Source organism: Indicator indicator, chromosome 32 (assembly GCF_027791375.1).
Source record: "Indicator indicator isolate 239-I01 chromosome 32, UM_Iind_1.1, whole genome shotgun sequence".
NCBI lineage: Eukaryota > Metazoa > Chordata > Aves > Piciformes > Indicatoridae > Indicator > Indicator indicator.
Genome location: NC_072041.1, coordinates 8,079,223 through 8,092,004, shown reverse-complemented (window position 1 = coordinate 8,092,004; position 12,782 = coordinate 8,079,223). Strand labels below are relative to the sequence as shown.

General features: G+C 52.7%; 1 protein-coding gene across 1 annotated transcript in view; it reads left to right on the top strand.

The window, feature by feature from the left end:
- The first annotated feature begins 878 nt into the window (after window positions 1–878).
- Window positions 879–12,782, top strand: part of SPEN (spen family transcriptional repressor) — an 82,678-nt gene continuing 70,774 nt past the window's right edge. The window contains exon 1 of the mRNA XM_054394872.1: window positions 879–961. Coding sequence (XP_054250847.1) covers window positions 879–961 — 83 coding nt within the window. The remainder of the gene's footprint in view (window positions 962–12,782) is intronic.

Here is a 12,782-nt window from a genome sequence, read left to right as displayed (position 1 = left end):
CACCCCCTTTATCATTTGCGCCCCTTTTCCAATGCCCCCCCTTGTTTGCACCCCGTTTTTCAACGCCCCCCCTTTATTCTTTGCACCCTCCCCAATTTTGCAGTAGGCACCGATTCTTCGCATCCCCCCGTTTTGCAATAAACCTCCTTTATTCTTTGCACCCCACCCCCTTGATTTTATGCCCCCCTTTATGACACAGCACCCCTTCTTTTAGCCATTCGCCCCCTTTATTGTGCAGGTCGCCCTCGTTCCGCCGCTATTTACCCTTCTTTCCCCCGCGCATGCGCAGTCCCATCGCCCCCCTTCGCGCTTCTCACCCTGGCTCCGCCTCCTCCGGCGGGCCCGCGGCGCGCGCCCCGGGGCGCAGTGCGCCTGCGCGGGGGCCCCCGTGTGGCGCTGCCTGAGGGGCGGGGGGGGGTGGGGGGTGAGATCGAGCGGAGCCGGCAGAGGAGCGAGAGCGCGGAGGGGGGGGGGAAGAGGAGGAGGAGGAGGAGGCGGCGGCGGGCGCCGCGCTGCCGCTGACGGAGGAGGAGGAGGAGGAGGAAGCGGGAGCGAGCGAACGAAGGCCGCAGCGGGGGGAGCCCGGGAGGAAGAAAAGCCGCGGCGGAGAGGGAGCCCGCCGCCGCCCGGCAGCCGGCCCGCCATCTAGGGGCCCCCCCCGGAGGGGATGGTGTCGTCCGCCGCCGCCGCGGGGGGAGGCAGCCGGCGGCGCTGAGGGCGGCAGGGCCCCGCGGCGGAAGAGGCGGAGGGCGGCGAGGAGGAGGAGGAGGAGGAGGCGGCGGGCGGCGAGCGGCGGCCGGCATCGCTGCGCGGGGGGAGGCGGCGGCAGCGGCCGGGAGCCGGGGCAGGGGCGGCGGGCTCGCCCCGCGCCGCGCAGCATGGTCCGGGAAACCAGGCACCTCTGGGTGGGCAACTTGCCGGAGAACGTGCGTGAGGAGAAGATCATCGAGCACTTCAAGCGGTGAGTGGGGAGAGGAGAGGGACGGGGTGTGTGTGTGGGGGTCTCCGCCGGTCCTTCCCGCGCCTCCGGGCCGCGCTCCCCACCCTTCCCCCGGGGAGGCTCTTACCCCGGCCCCTCGTTTTGAGGGAAAAACATACGGAAAAGCAAAAACTCCAAACATATGAAACGTTAAAAAAGAAGAGCGGGAGGACTGCGAGGGGCCGGTGTTTCCCGCGGCCTGCGGAGAGGAGGAAGAAAACAAAATCGCTGTAAATAACCCCCGCGCCATGGCGAGGATCGGCCGCGGAGGCTGGCGGCGAGGAGAGCTGCGGAGCGGCCTGCGGAGCGGGGAGAAGGACAAAAACCACAGCAAGGACGGAAAATAAACCCCGAGAAGCCTGAGGAGCGCCGTGTGGGAGCTCGGCGGTCTGCACGGAGTGGATTCCATGCCGAAGGGGGTGCGTGGTGCTTGGGATGCAGCTTTGAGCCTGGCCACTTGGCTTCTCCAGTGCATTTTTTATTATTATTATCCAATATTTGGAACTTTTTCTTTTTTATTTCTACATTTTTATGGTGTTTTTCTCCATCTGGAGCCTGAGGATGCTGCGTGTGTCGTTCCCCGCTCCCACACTCACACCGAGCTGCAGCCGTTCCCGCGAACGGTGGGAACCGGAGCGCCTGCAGCTGCAAAAACGTGGCTCTGAAAAAAGACCCAACAGCCTAATAAAAATCACACAAAACCATGAAGAAAACACCAGATATTTCCACGCGGGAAGCTCCTTGGACTATTTTATTACACTGTGGTTGCTTTTTTTGTTTGGTGGTTTTTTTTTTTCGGTTGTTGTTGTTGCATAGATTAATCCTGCTCATAAGGAAGTAGTAGCTGTTTGCATGCTTGTGTTTTTTTTTTTTTTTTTTTCTTTTCTCCTTTTCTCCTTCCTTGGTCTTTTCATGGAGGAGGAGGAGGCTTCTTCCCCACCGCCTCAGCAACACCTTTTTTCCTCGGGAAATGCTCTCGCATAAAGTTGATCCCCGGCACCCCACGCTGGAAGCTGGATTTTAGTAGTGGAGGAAAAAAAAAAAAGAAGGCGACGAGCCCAGGAGTGGCTGCTCAGCTCTCGGTCCCTCCAAGCCAGGTTGATTTCGTTCTGCCGCCCGCCCCCTTCCAAAAAGGATTTTGAAGCTTCCAAAAGGATTCTGAAGCTTCCTTTAATCTTCCTGCGTTGGAAAAACGACGGCGCGTCCTTAATAATGAGTCACCATGGGAAAAATAGATGCGGTGACACCGGGGAGGTGGGGGAAGGAAGGTCCCCGCCGCCTCTCTCCCGGCTCCTACTTGGCTGCCGCTGCCCAGGGGCCCTGGGGGGCTCGCAGCCCTTCGTCTCGCTGCCGGAGCAGCCCCGGGGGGCTCGGATGCTGTCAAGTGGTCCCTAAAATGGCGGTGGGATCCCTGTTTGGGCTGGGGGTAAGAACCCCCCCCCGGGGATCTTCATTTTCCCAGCCCGAGCTGCAGCAGCAGCAGCAAATTCCCCATCACAGCAGCAGCAGCGCTCATTGAATGTCCTGTATTAGTAGAGCTTCGCCTTTTATTTTCTCCCTTGAGCCCCAAATGATCGCCTTGGCCACGCCAGCCTGTGTTGGTGGCTCTGTGTCCGAGGTGTTTTGTCTCGTCCCGCGGTCCAGGTTCTGTGACCCAGCGTTGTACAAAACCAGCGCTTTGGGGAAGGAAAACCTGCTCCGATTCCCGGCATAGCTAGCTGAGGGAATAAGCAACAAAAAGTGGGAATTTGACATTCCTGGGTCTTATTTTGGCCAGTCCTCCGCCTTTTTTTTTTTTTTTTTGCAAGATGTATTAAAGCAGGGGGAATAAAAAAAAAGTTGCTATGGTGCTGTTGCTTGGAGATGGATGGGAAAAAAATGGCAGGCGCTGAATTGTTAATTACCTTTTTTTTTTTTGGTTGTTTTTACTTCGGTGAGGGGTTTGGGGAGGAGATTTGCAGCTAAGCAAACTCCCCTCCTTCCTCCACTGTTTTTCAGAGCTGATTTTTAAGCGGGATTTAAGTGTTGGGGTGAGGCTGATCTCACACCTTCAAAACATTGTGCTGTGGGTTGAGGGGGACTGATGGCACGGGGGAGGCGGGGGGTGGAAGCGACACTCTGTCCCCAGAGCCCTTTTGGGAGTGGAAACAGCGAAATCTTTGGTTCTAGAAGGGGTAAAGGGGCTGAGCTGGGTTTCAGGCTCTGTGCATAGGTGCTGTAGGTGGACAATGGAGCCAGGCTTCCTTTGTATGCTGCTACTCGCCTGGGGGAAGGGACACGCTACACGAGGGCTGCGTGGTGTGGTGGTGTATCCATCGGGAAGGCCGTGGTGGTGGCCAGATCCACAGGGAAGGTGAGCTGTGGAAGGCTCCCTCCTTGGAAAGGCCGGTTGAGTTTGGAGAGAAAGTCTTTGCAGATGGAGCTGGGCTTGGGAAAACCCAGTTCCCACCCATCCCCCAGCCTGAGAATAGGGTGAAGAGCCTGGGAGAGGCTGAGCTACGGCAGCAGGAGGGAGAATTGGGGGAAACATCACCAAAAATCTCTCACCCAGGGTACAACCAGGAGTGGTGTTACCCCTGAAGCCTCAGTGCAACCCTCGACAGTGTTTGTTTTTTTTCCCCCCTCTGCTTAGGAAATGGAATCATTTCTGTAGGGAATCCTGTACCCAAAGGGTCTCTCTCTGTTGCACAGCCTCTGCTGGGGGGCAGCTCTGACAAACAACAACCATTTGGTTTGTAAAGAAGGAAGAATTCAAGGAACACTCCTAAAAATTAGCCCTCAAGAGGCACAGTCGGTGTGAGGGGGCTGCTGCTTTTTCTTTCCCCCCTTTCCATTCACCAGTTACTGTGGGAACCTCGCTTGGGTTTGCAGGCTCACAAGTGATTCTTTGAAGAGCTGGAATCAGCTGAATGAGGCATTTTGCAAAAAGTGCCTTTTTTGTTTGTTTTTACACTCCTGATAGGTTTTGTTTGGTGTGAATTGAAATAAAACTGCAGCTTACAAATTCTCCTTGCAGATGAGAGAATCTTGAAGCAGGGCTCTAGAAGCTTATGTGAGCAGTGCTGTTTCTCCCCTCCCCACTCCCCCCCACCTTTGAAGCTCTTTGTTGTCTTGATATTAAAGAGGGTTGTAAAAGTAAGGATTTTTATCTGCAGTTCTGGAGCCCCTATTACAAGAAGGATATAGATGTGCTGAAGCATGTCCAGAGAAGGGCCACGAGGATGAGCAGAGGGCTGGAGCTGCTGTGATGTGCTGCTGAGAGAGTTGGGGTTGTGCAGTCTGGAGAAGAGAAGGCTCTGAGGAGACCTTCTTGTGGCCTTCCAGTATCTGAAGGGGGCTACAAGAAAGCTGGGGAGGGACTTTTTAGGGTGTCAGGACAGAGGGGAATGGAGCAAAACTAGAAATGGGTAGATTCAGATTGGATGTTAGGAAGAAATTCTTCCCTATGAGGGTGGTGAGACACTGGCACAGGCTGCTGAGGGAGGTGGTGGAAGCCTCATCCCTGGAGGTTTTTGCAGCCAGGCTGGATGTGGCTGTGAGCAACCTGCTGTGGTGTGAGGTGTCCCTGCCCATGGCAGGGGGGCTGGGACTGGATGATCCTTGGGGTCCCTTCCAACCCTGACAATTCTATGATTCTAATGACTTGGAGTTGTTCTGGGCTTTCTGTTCTTCTGTACAGATACTCTCTTCTTAAAACCTCCTCTCTAATGTGCCCTGGTTCCTTCTAACCGAGTTCTTAAGGCATTCCCAAATACCAAAGGAAGCCTTGCCCAGACTTGGAGGTCTGCTGTTAGGATGGAATAAGTGAGGGGGAATCTGTGTTAGGATGTGGGAGACAAGGGATCAGCGCTGGGGGAAGTGGTGGTAGCAGTCATTTGGGTTCACCTAATTAATGCTGTCTTGACTAGGAGGGGAAAAAAAGAAGTCATTCACCAGCACTGAAACAGATGCTCAGCAGCTTGCAGAGCAAGGTGACTAAATATAGTAACAGTTGTCCCCAGCACAAGTGCTGGCCTTCCATCTTTCAGCCCCCCCACCCCTTCTGTGTTTTCTTCCACTTATCTGAGGGAATGTGGCTTTGTCCCATTTCTTGGGGTTTTAAAGGGTAAAGAGGAGTAAAAGCCTCTTAATGATGAGCCACGTGACTCTGCTATGCCATCTCCCATTCTGGGGGAGAATTGAGACATTTGGAGTGGCAACCCGGTCCAAAAGGAGCTCTAGATTCCAGGAAACAAAGTGCCCCTTCAAAAAAGACTGGAATGGAGTTGAGCTCAGAGCTGTGTTGGAGAAGGCAAGTAGCTGTTGATTGGGAAAGAGGCTTTGTCTGGCTTCACCTTGTGCCCATCTCTGTGAGGAGATATGTAGGAAACCTTCTCCTTTGTGTTCTGAACAAAACTGCTCTTGGCATGCCAGCAAGGGAGGGTTTGTTTTCAGGAGCTTCTAGAAAACACTTGGTCAGGTCACCAGAAGATGTTTTACCTTGATGGCTGGGAGGGTAAATTCAGCCTGGGAGAGTGAAATCTCTGCTTTCTGCTCTGGATGGTGTCCCTGAGGACTGTGGTGGAGCAGAGGGATTTTGTTAAGATCTACAGGTTGTGTATATGAGAGAAGGCTCCAGGGAGACATTAGAGCTGCATTTCATTGTCTGAAGGGCACCTACAAGAAGGCTGTGGAGGGACTGTTCAGAAGGGCTTGGAGTGGTAGGATGAGGGGCAGTGGTTTGAAACTGGAGCAGGGCAGGTTTAGGTTGGACATCAGGAGGAAGTTCTGCAGAGTGAGGATGGGGAGACACTGGAACAAGCTGCCCAGGATGGTGGTTGAGGTCCCATCGCTGGAGACATTCAAGGTCAGCCTTGATGTGTCCCTGGGCAGCCTGCTCTAGTGGGGGGTGTCCCTGCTGAGTGCAGGGGGGTTGGACAAGATGACCTTTGAGGGTCCTTTCCAACCTGATGCAATCTGTGAAGCTGTGAGAGCAGTGAAATTGCTGCTGAAGTAGTGGCCTTGAGCCCCAAGGAGAAGAACCTCTTGGGCTGTTTGGGGTGAAGGGATACCCCCATGTCTATGCTTCTTCCATGTTGGACATGGTCAGGTCTTGTAGTTCCTATCTGCTGGGGCAGGCTCAGATTGGAAGTAACAATGCTGCTGGTTTTGTAAAGTCCCCAATATGTTCCCAGGCTTTTATTGCTTATAATCAAGGAGTAGTTCCTGGGGATGACAGAGGATGCAAACAGGGAGTACCACTGAGGGTGGTTGTGCTTGAGTCTGTTTTGCACAAAGAGACCTCTATCCAGATGGGTTTTGGTGTAGGAAAAGACAGAATGAACCATGCCTGCTTTCCTTTTGGATTTCTCTCATTTCCAAGTGATGGGATTTTCCTGCATTGGGGAGTAGCCTCTTCAGTTCAGAGCCTTCAAGGGGAAGGGTGAGGTGACATTTATGCATACCCTGCTTGGCTGAAGCAATGTGCAGAATATTGGGCAGCAGCAGGACTCGGTTGTGCTGCATTGTACAAATACCTCCAGTGAGGTAATCTGAGTTTTGCAGCACGTAGACCCCCGGAAGATCATGGGAGGACAGCTGGTTGGGAGATTAGGGCAAGGGGATTACATTAATTGCCCAGAATCAGAAAGGAAGGAATGATGTGGAAGGCAGGAGGTGAGTCCTGCCTGCTGGAGCCTCAGTCGGTGCCTAGCGAAAGTCAGCCTGACGCTGGCTGTAGGTTCATCGTTGGGTGGCTTAATTGGGGTGGGTGGTGGTGCTGGGTCTGGTGGTGGCTCTGGTCTGTGCTTTCTGCCACATCTCCTCTAACAACATCATTCCTAAGAGCACCCTGAGGCAGCACAGGCAGCACCTGGGTGCTGTATGGGGGTGTCACTGAGTGGCGTTCATCTGCAGCCACCTACTTCATCCCCTGAGACTGAGTCATGCAGAGGACAGTTCTCCAGCACTTGGAGATTCATGAATCCTCTGGCTGCTCTGGGTTCTGCTCTTGGTGTACACTTGAGGTGGCAGCTGGCTGATGCCACACTGGCTGAGGAATGTCTGTGTAATTGTCTCAAAGAAACTTAATGAAGAGCCGTGAAGAGTTGTAGATTTGGACTAAGCTGCTATTAAGTGTTTTTATAGGCTGAGCTGTCTTAGACAGTTGGTGTCACTTGGTTACAAAATTCTGTCATCTGCTGAGCCTTTTCTGGCATTGTTTCTTCTCTGAAGTTCCTTCAAAGGTCCTGGCTCTGTGTGTATTTGTGATTTGATGAGAGCAGCTTCTGTTGTTGCTGAGCTGCTCCAAAGCGCTGTTGCCTTTTGGTATTTCTTGTCCTTACTCTAAATTCCTTTGGTACGAGGATAAAGTAATCCCAGAGCCCTTTCTTGCAGGCTGCCACAGTGCAGGCTTGCATGTTGAGAGCTTACCAGTCCTTGCAAGGCTTACAGAAATATTAAATCCATTCGTCACTTCAGAGCAGGGCACAGGGAAAGGCTGAGATTTGTTTTGTGATAGCCTCCTTGGGTGCTATTCCTCCCCTCCTTGCTTTTCCTAGGGCAGGAAGCCATGCCAAGTCCTCCAGCAGATGACCTTGTTGCTGTCTTAAGGTGTGTCCAAAATTAGGTCCTTTTCTTCACTGAGATGCTTGCTGACTCTCCATAGAATCATAGAATGGACCAGGCTGGAAGGGACCTCCAAAGCTCATCCAGTCTGACCTCCTTGCAGTCAGCAGGGACATCCCCAACTAGCTCAGGCTGCTGTTAGGTCTCCCTGGAGCCTTCTCCAGGCTGAACAACCCCAGTTCCCTCAGCCTGTCCTCACAGCAGAGCTGCTCCAACCCCCTGAGCATTTTCGTGGCCTCCTCTGGACCCTCTCCATCAGCTCCATGTCCTTCCTATATTGAGGGCTTCAGACCTGCACACAGCACTGCAGGTGAGGTCTCACCAGAGCAAAGTGGTAGAATCACCTCTCTGGATCTGCTGGAAGGAACTGTCCATCTGAGGAGAGGGCAGGTTGCAGATTTTGGCTGAGCTGGGTGAGTCAGGATGACCCTGGAGCTCCTCAGGAGTTTTGTTTTCATGAGATGATGACACAACTGCTGCCTGTCCTGTGCTGCAGTGGTGTCACACTGTTGTCAGCCTAGGGAGAGGAGGAGAATATGCTTCCTGCACATGAAGGTGCACCTGAGAAACACTGAATAGCAAACCCAAGTCTTCTGATGGTGTTAAAACTGAGGCTCACCCTTCTTGGGCTGCTTTTGGACTGTTAAAGGCTTTGGGAGAGCTGCTGGCAACGAGGATATGAGTGGGGTGGATACGGTCTGCTTTTGGCAGCTACCAAAAATAAGCACTTAGGAGACATTTTGGTTGTGTTTTTTGTTAAATCCAATGAACTTACTGAGGCCTGAGAACACCCTGAAACCAAAGGCTTGCAAGGGCAAACACTCCTAAACAATGAACTGAGGAATCAAGTAGAAAATATGATTACTTCCCATAATAAGATTGTGAGTTTAGCTGCATCTTCAGCATGCTGATTTAGAAACCTCGTGGGAGGAACATGAGCCTGAAGATGGAAATTCACAGAGTACAAGCAGCCCTGTGGCTTGCCTTTGCAGGAGCCTCTGTAGTGTTCTGCAGACTCCCAACAGTTAATCAAGATCAGAGAAAAGCTGCTTGGTTTGGTTGCCCAAGCTAAGAGGCCAGTAGTGCTCCCCACCTGGTGCTTGGACACTGGGGTAGCACAGGAGGATTCTCCTTTCTGACTGCCTGGTAAGTAAGGGCAGCTCTGATCTCCTTGAGCCTTAAGAAACATCTCCAGTGCTGTTCTGCAGCAACATATTAAGATTCATAGAATGGCTTAGATTGGAAGGGACCTTAAAGTTGCAACCCCCTGCCACGGGCAGGGACACCTCCCACCAGCCCAGCTTGCTCAAGGCCTCATCCAGCTTGGCCTTGAACACCTCCAGGGAGGGGACATCCACAGCCTCTCTGGGCAACCTGTTCCAGTGTCTCCTCACCCTTACTCTCAAGAATTTCTTCCTCATCTCCAGCCTCAGTCTCCCCTCTCCCAGCTCAAAGCCATTGTCCCTCATCCTGGCACTCCCAGCCCTTGTCAAAAATTCCTCCCCTGCTTTCCTGGAGCCCCTTTCAGCTACAGGAAGGCTGTTCAAAGGTCTCCCTAGAGCTTTCTCTTCTCCAGGTGAACAGCCTGGATGAGATGAAGACTTCTGTATGGTGGTTAAAGCACAGCAAGTGCTTTGGTGCCTGCATTTCCATAGTTACTGTTTAACCTGAGCATGCTCTGCAATCGTCCTGTGCAATCTCAAATCCTGCCGTGTGAAGATAACGTCCTTCAGTCAAACAACAAACAGTGCTGCAGACCTTTCACAAACAGACCAGGATGTCTTCTGGGGCCGGCTGCAATCTGATCTCTTAGCAGAGCAGAGAGAACATGAAGGCAGTGTCCCAGAATTAGGTTGCAACAACATCTTTCTGGGGCTGGGCTCTCTGGAAGTGTCGACACAGTCCTGTAGCAGTGCTGTGTGGCTGGCTCTGTACCACAGTTGCTGTATTCATGTCTTGTCCCAGGTCCAAACCTTCATGGTGTCTTGGGTGAGAAGGCAGCAGAGTTGGGATGTGAAAGGAACATCAATTTCCCACTCAAATTATTAATGGGAGAAGAGCACAGTTTGTGTTAATGACTCTGTTCTGTTTAAAGACTCACACTTGGAAATACAAAAGGCAGCTTTTTTTTTTTTTTTTTGCTTCCTTTCTCTTCCTCTTTTTAATTAACAAAACTGAAAGCACTTTTTTTTTTTTTTCCCCTTAAAACACACTTAGATCTGCAGCATGAGCTTCCAAAGCTGATCACAGAATTGTCAGGGTTGGAAGGGACCTCAAGGCTCAGCCAGTTCCAACCCCCCTGCCATGGGCAGGGACACCTCACACCACAGCAGGTTGCTCACAGCCACATCCAGCCTGGCTGCAAAAACCTCCAGGGATGAGGCTTCTACCACCTCCCTGGGCAACCTCTGCCAGTCTCTCACCACCCTCATGGGGAAGAACTTATTAAAATCCAACCTGAATCTCCCCGCTTCTAGTTTTGCTCCATTCCCCTCAGTCCTGTCACTCCCTAACACCCTAAAAAGTCCTTCCCCAGCTTTCTTGTAGCCCCCTTCAGATGCTGGAGGGCCTCAAGAAGGTGTCCTCAGAGCCTTCTCCTCTCCAGACTGAACAACCCCAACTCTCTCAGGCTGTCTCCATAGCAGAGCAGCTCCAGCCCATGTTTGAAAATGCCCTGAGTGGGCTCTCAGCTCAGCACTGAAAAGCCAGATGAGTCCAAACATGTCCTGAAGGAGCATGCATAGGTGATCTGCACTGCTGTCTGCTGGGCACTGATGGCTCTCTGCAGATGGAGGCAGTGCTAAGGTGTGGGTGTGCTCCTCTTGGGCAGCCAAGTAGAAGAGCTTGCATGGCTTTTGTAATTACAGAATCACAGAGAGTCAGGGGCTGGAAGGGACCTCGAGAGATCATCCAGTCCAACCCCCCTGCCAGAGCAGGGTCACCTAGGGCAGATCACTCAGGAACTCATCCAGGCAGATCTTGAATGTCTCCAGGGAGGGAGACTCCACAACCCCCCTGGGCAGCCTGTTCCAGTGTTCAGTTATTCCTGATGTGGTGGGAAATCAGAGGTGGTTTCAAACACGAGGTGGTCAAAGCTGGGTTGGAAATGTTCTCTTAGCTCATTAAAACGCCTGCCAGAGCATAAATGATTTTTTTTCAGCAACTGGCAGGTCACTTTCAGTTCTCCTCCAGGTACCAACCTGAGCTGCTGGTGTTTCCTGTCCATTGAGAGTCCTTTGCCATCCCTGCTGCAGGTTTCTTCAGCGAGATGCTGGTTGATTCCACTCAGCACAAAGGATGGAGCTGGGCCCATCTGCTCTTGCTGTTGGTGTGAACACCTCCCAGCCTCATTAAGGGTGATGGCTGCCAAAAAGCACACAGAGCCTGGTTTAAATAGCCACTCTTCAGGCTCTCTGTGGCAGCTGGGAGTGACCTGCAAGAGTTAATGGGGTAAAATAAGAAAAAGAAATTGCCAAGTTGTATGTTGAAAGTAGTCTTCTTTGGAGGGGGAAAAAAGGTCTTCCGGCCTCATTAGCATCCTAACTGTGTGGAGAACAAAAGCCCAGGATGGATAAGTGTCTCCCTTGTGTACCTAATCAACAGCTGATTTAATTCCAGGGGATCTGTGCTTGGCTTGGGAAGCCAGCTCAGTACCCATCTAGGCAGCTAAGGAGCACAGTAACCTCATTGTAAGCCTAAAGAAACCTTTGGGTCTTCTTCTTGACTCTGAATCAATTTGTTGGGAGGTGTGAGTAGAAGAGAAGCTTTGCCACATGTGAAAACTGAAAATGGCTGCAGCACTGATGGCATAGGTGATACGCTGGTTGTGGCTTCAGTGAGATTTGCTGGGTTTTGGCAGCAGCTGAGCTCAGGAAGCATCTCTTCCTCTCCATCCATTCAGAGGTGGCAGCCCCTGGCTCGTGCTGGCAGTCCTGCTCCTGCCTGGCTCGTGGTTGAAAGTGAACGTTTGCAGGTGGAGCTGATCACTGGAACAGGGTAAAAGCAGGCAGCAGCTTTCCTGGTGCTCACGGTGATGTCCCTGATTGTGTTGAGGGTGCTGTGCTGTGTCTTGCTCTGTCCTTGAACCTCAGGAGGAGCCCTGTTGGTTTGGTAGCACCCACACACCTCGAGATAAGGGTCTGCTGAACCCTTTGGTGTGGAGAGAGCTCAGCTCCTAAAGCCGAGATGAGAAACCTCGCCCGTGGCCGCGCTGAAGCTGGTGCTGGGCTGCTGGCAGCTTGGCTTTGCAAAACCTGGCCTTTGAGTTGCATCAGAAATACAGGGAAATAAAACCAAACCCAAACCATTCACATCTGGCTGGTAAGGAGCTCAGCTGTGGGAAGTTGGAAGCTGTCACCTGCGCCTGGAGCGCAGGTAGTGCCTGCAGACAGCACAGCCCAGTGTGTGCCAGCAGGGCACAGCAGCTTCCTTGGGCTGAGGCCTGGCTCGCGCCGCCGTGTGCTGCCAGCTGGGTTAGTCACAGCAACCAGCACTTTCTCCAAGGTGAGGGCAGCTCTGAGTCACCAGCTGAGGTTTGTACGCCTGTGTCTGGTGAGGGCTGGTGTGGCAGCACCGTGGCAGTGGCCAGCTGTGAGGCAGGCTGGTGGGGAGCAGGCTGAGCTGGCTGGGAAGTGGCTCTGCTGCAGGCTGATGGGGCTGCAGCTTCAGGTTCATAACCTTCCAGGAGCAGGTGAGATTCTGGGGTTGGTGCCTTGCCTGTGAGTCCCTGGATCTGGCTGCTTTCTGTCAGAAATGAATTCATAGATTCATAGAATCCTAGAATGGCTCAGGTTGGAAGGGACCTCAGGGATCATCTACTCCAACCCGCTCCTGTGGGCAGGGACAGTTCTCAGCTAGACTTGGGTGCCCAAGGCCTCATCCATCCTGGCCTTGAATGTCTCCAGGGAGGAGGCATCCACAGCCTCCCTGGGCAACCTATTCCAAAGTCTCACCAACCTTGTACTGAAGAACTTCTTCATCTCCAGTCTAAACCTTATGAAAAGTCCCTCTGCAGCCTTCCTGTAGGATCCCTTCTGGTATTTGGAAGGCAGCTCTGAGGTCCTTGTGGAGTCTTCAGCAGGCTGGGCAACGCCCAGGTCCTCAGCCTGTCCTCGTAGTAGAGGTGCTCCAGCCCTTGGATCATCTTTGTGGATCTCCTCTGGACTCGCTCCAGCAGTTCCATCTCCTTACAATGGGG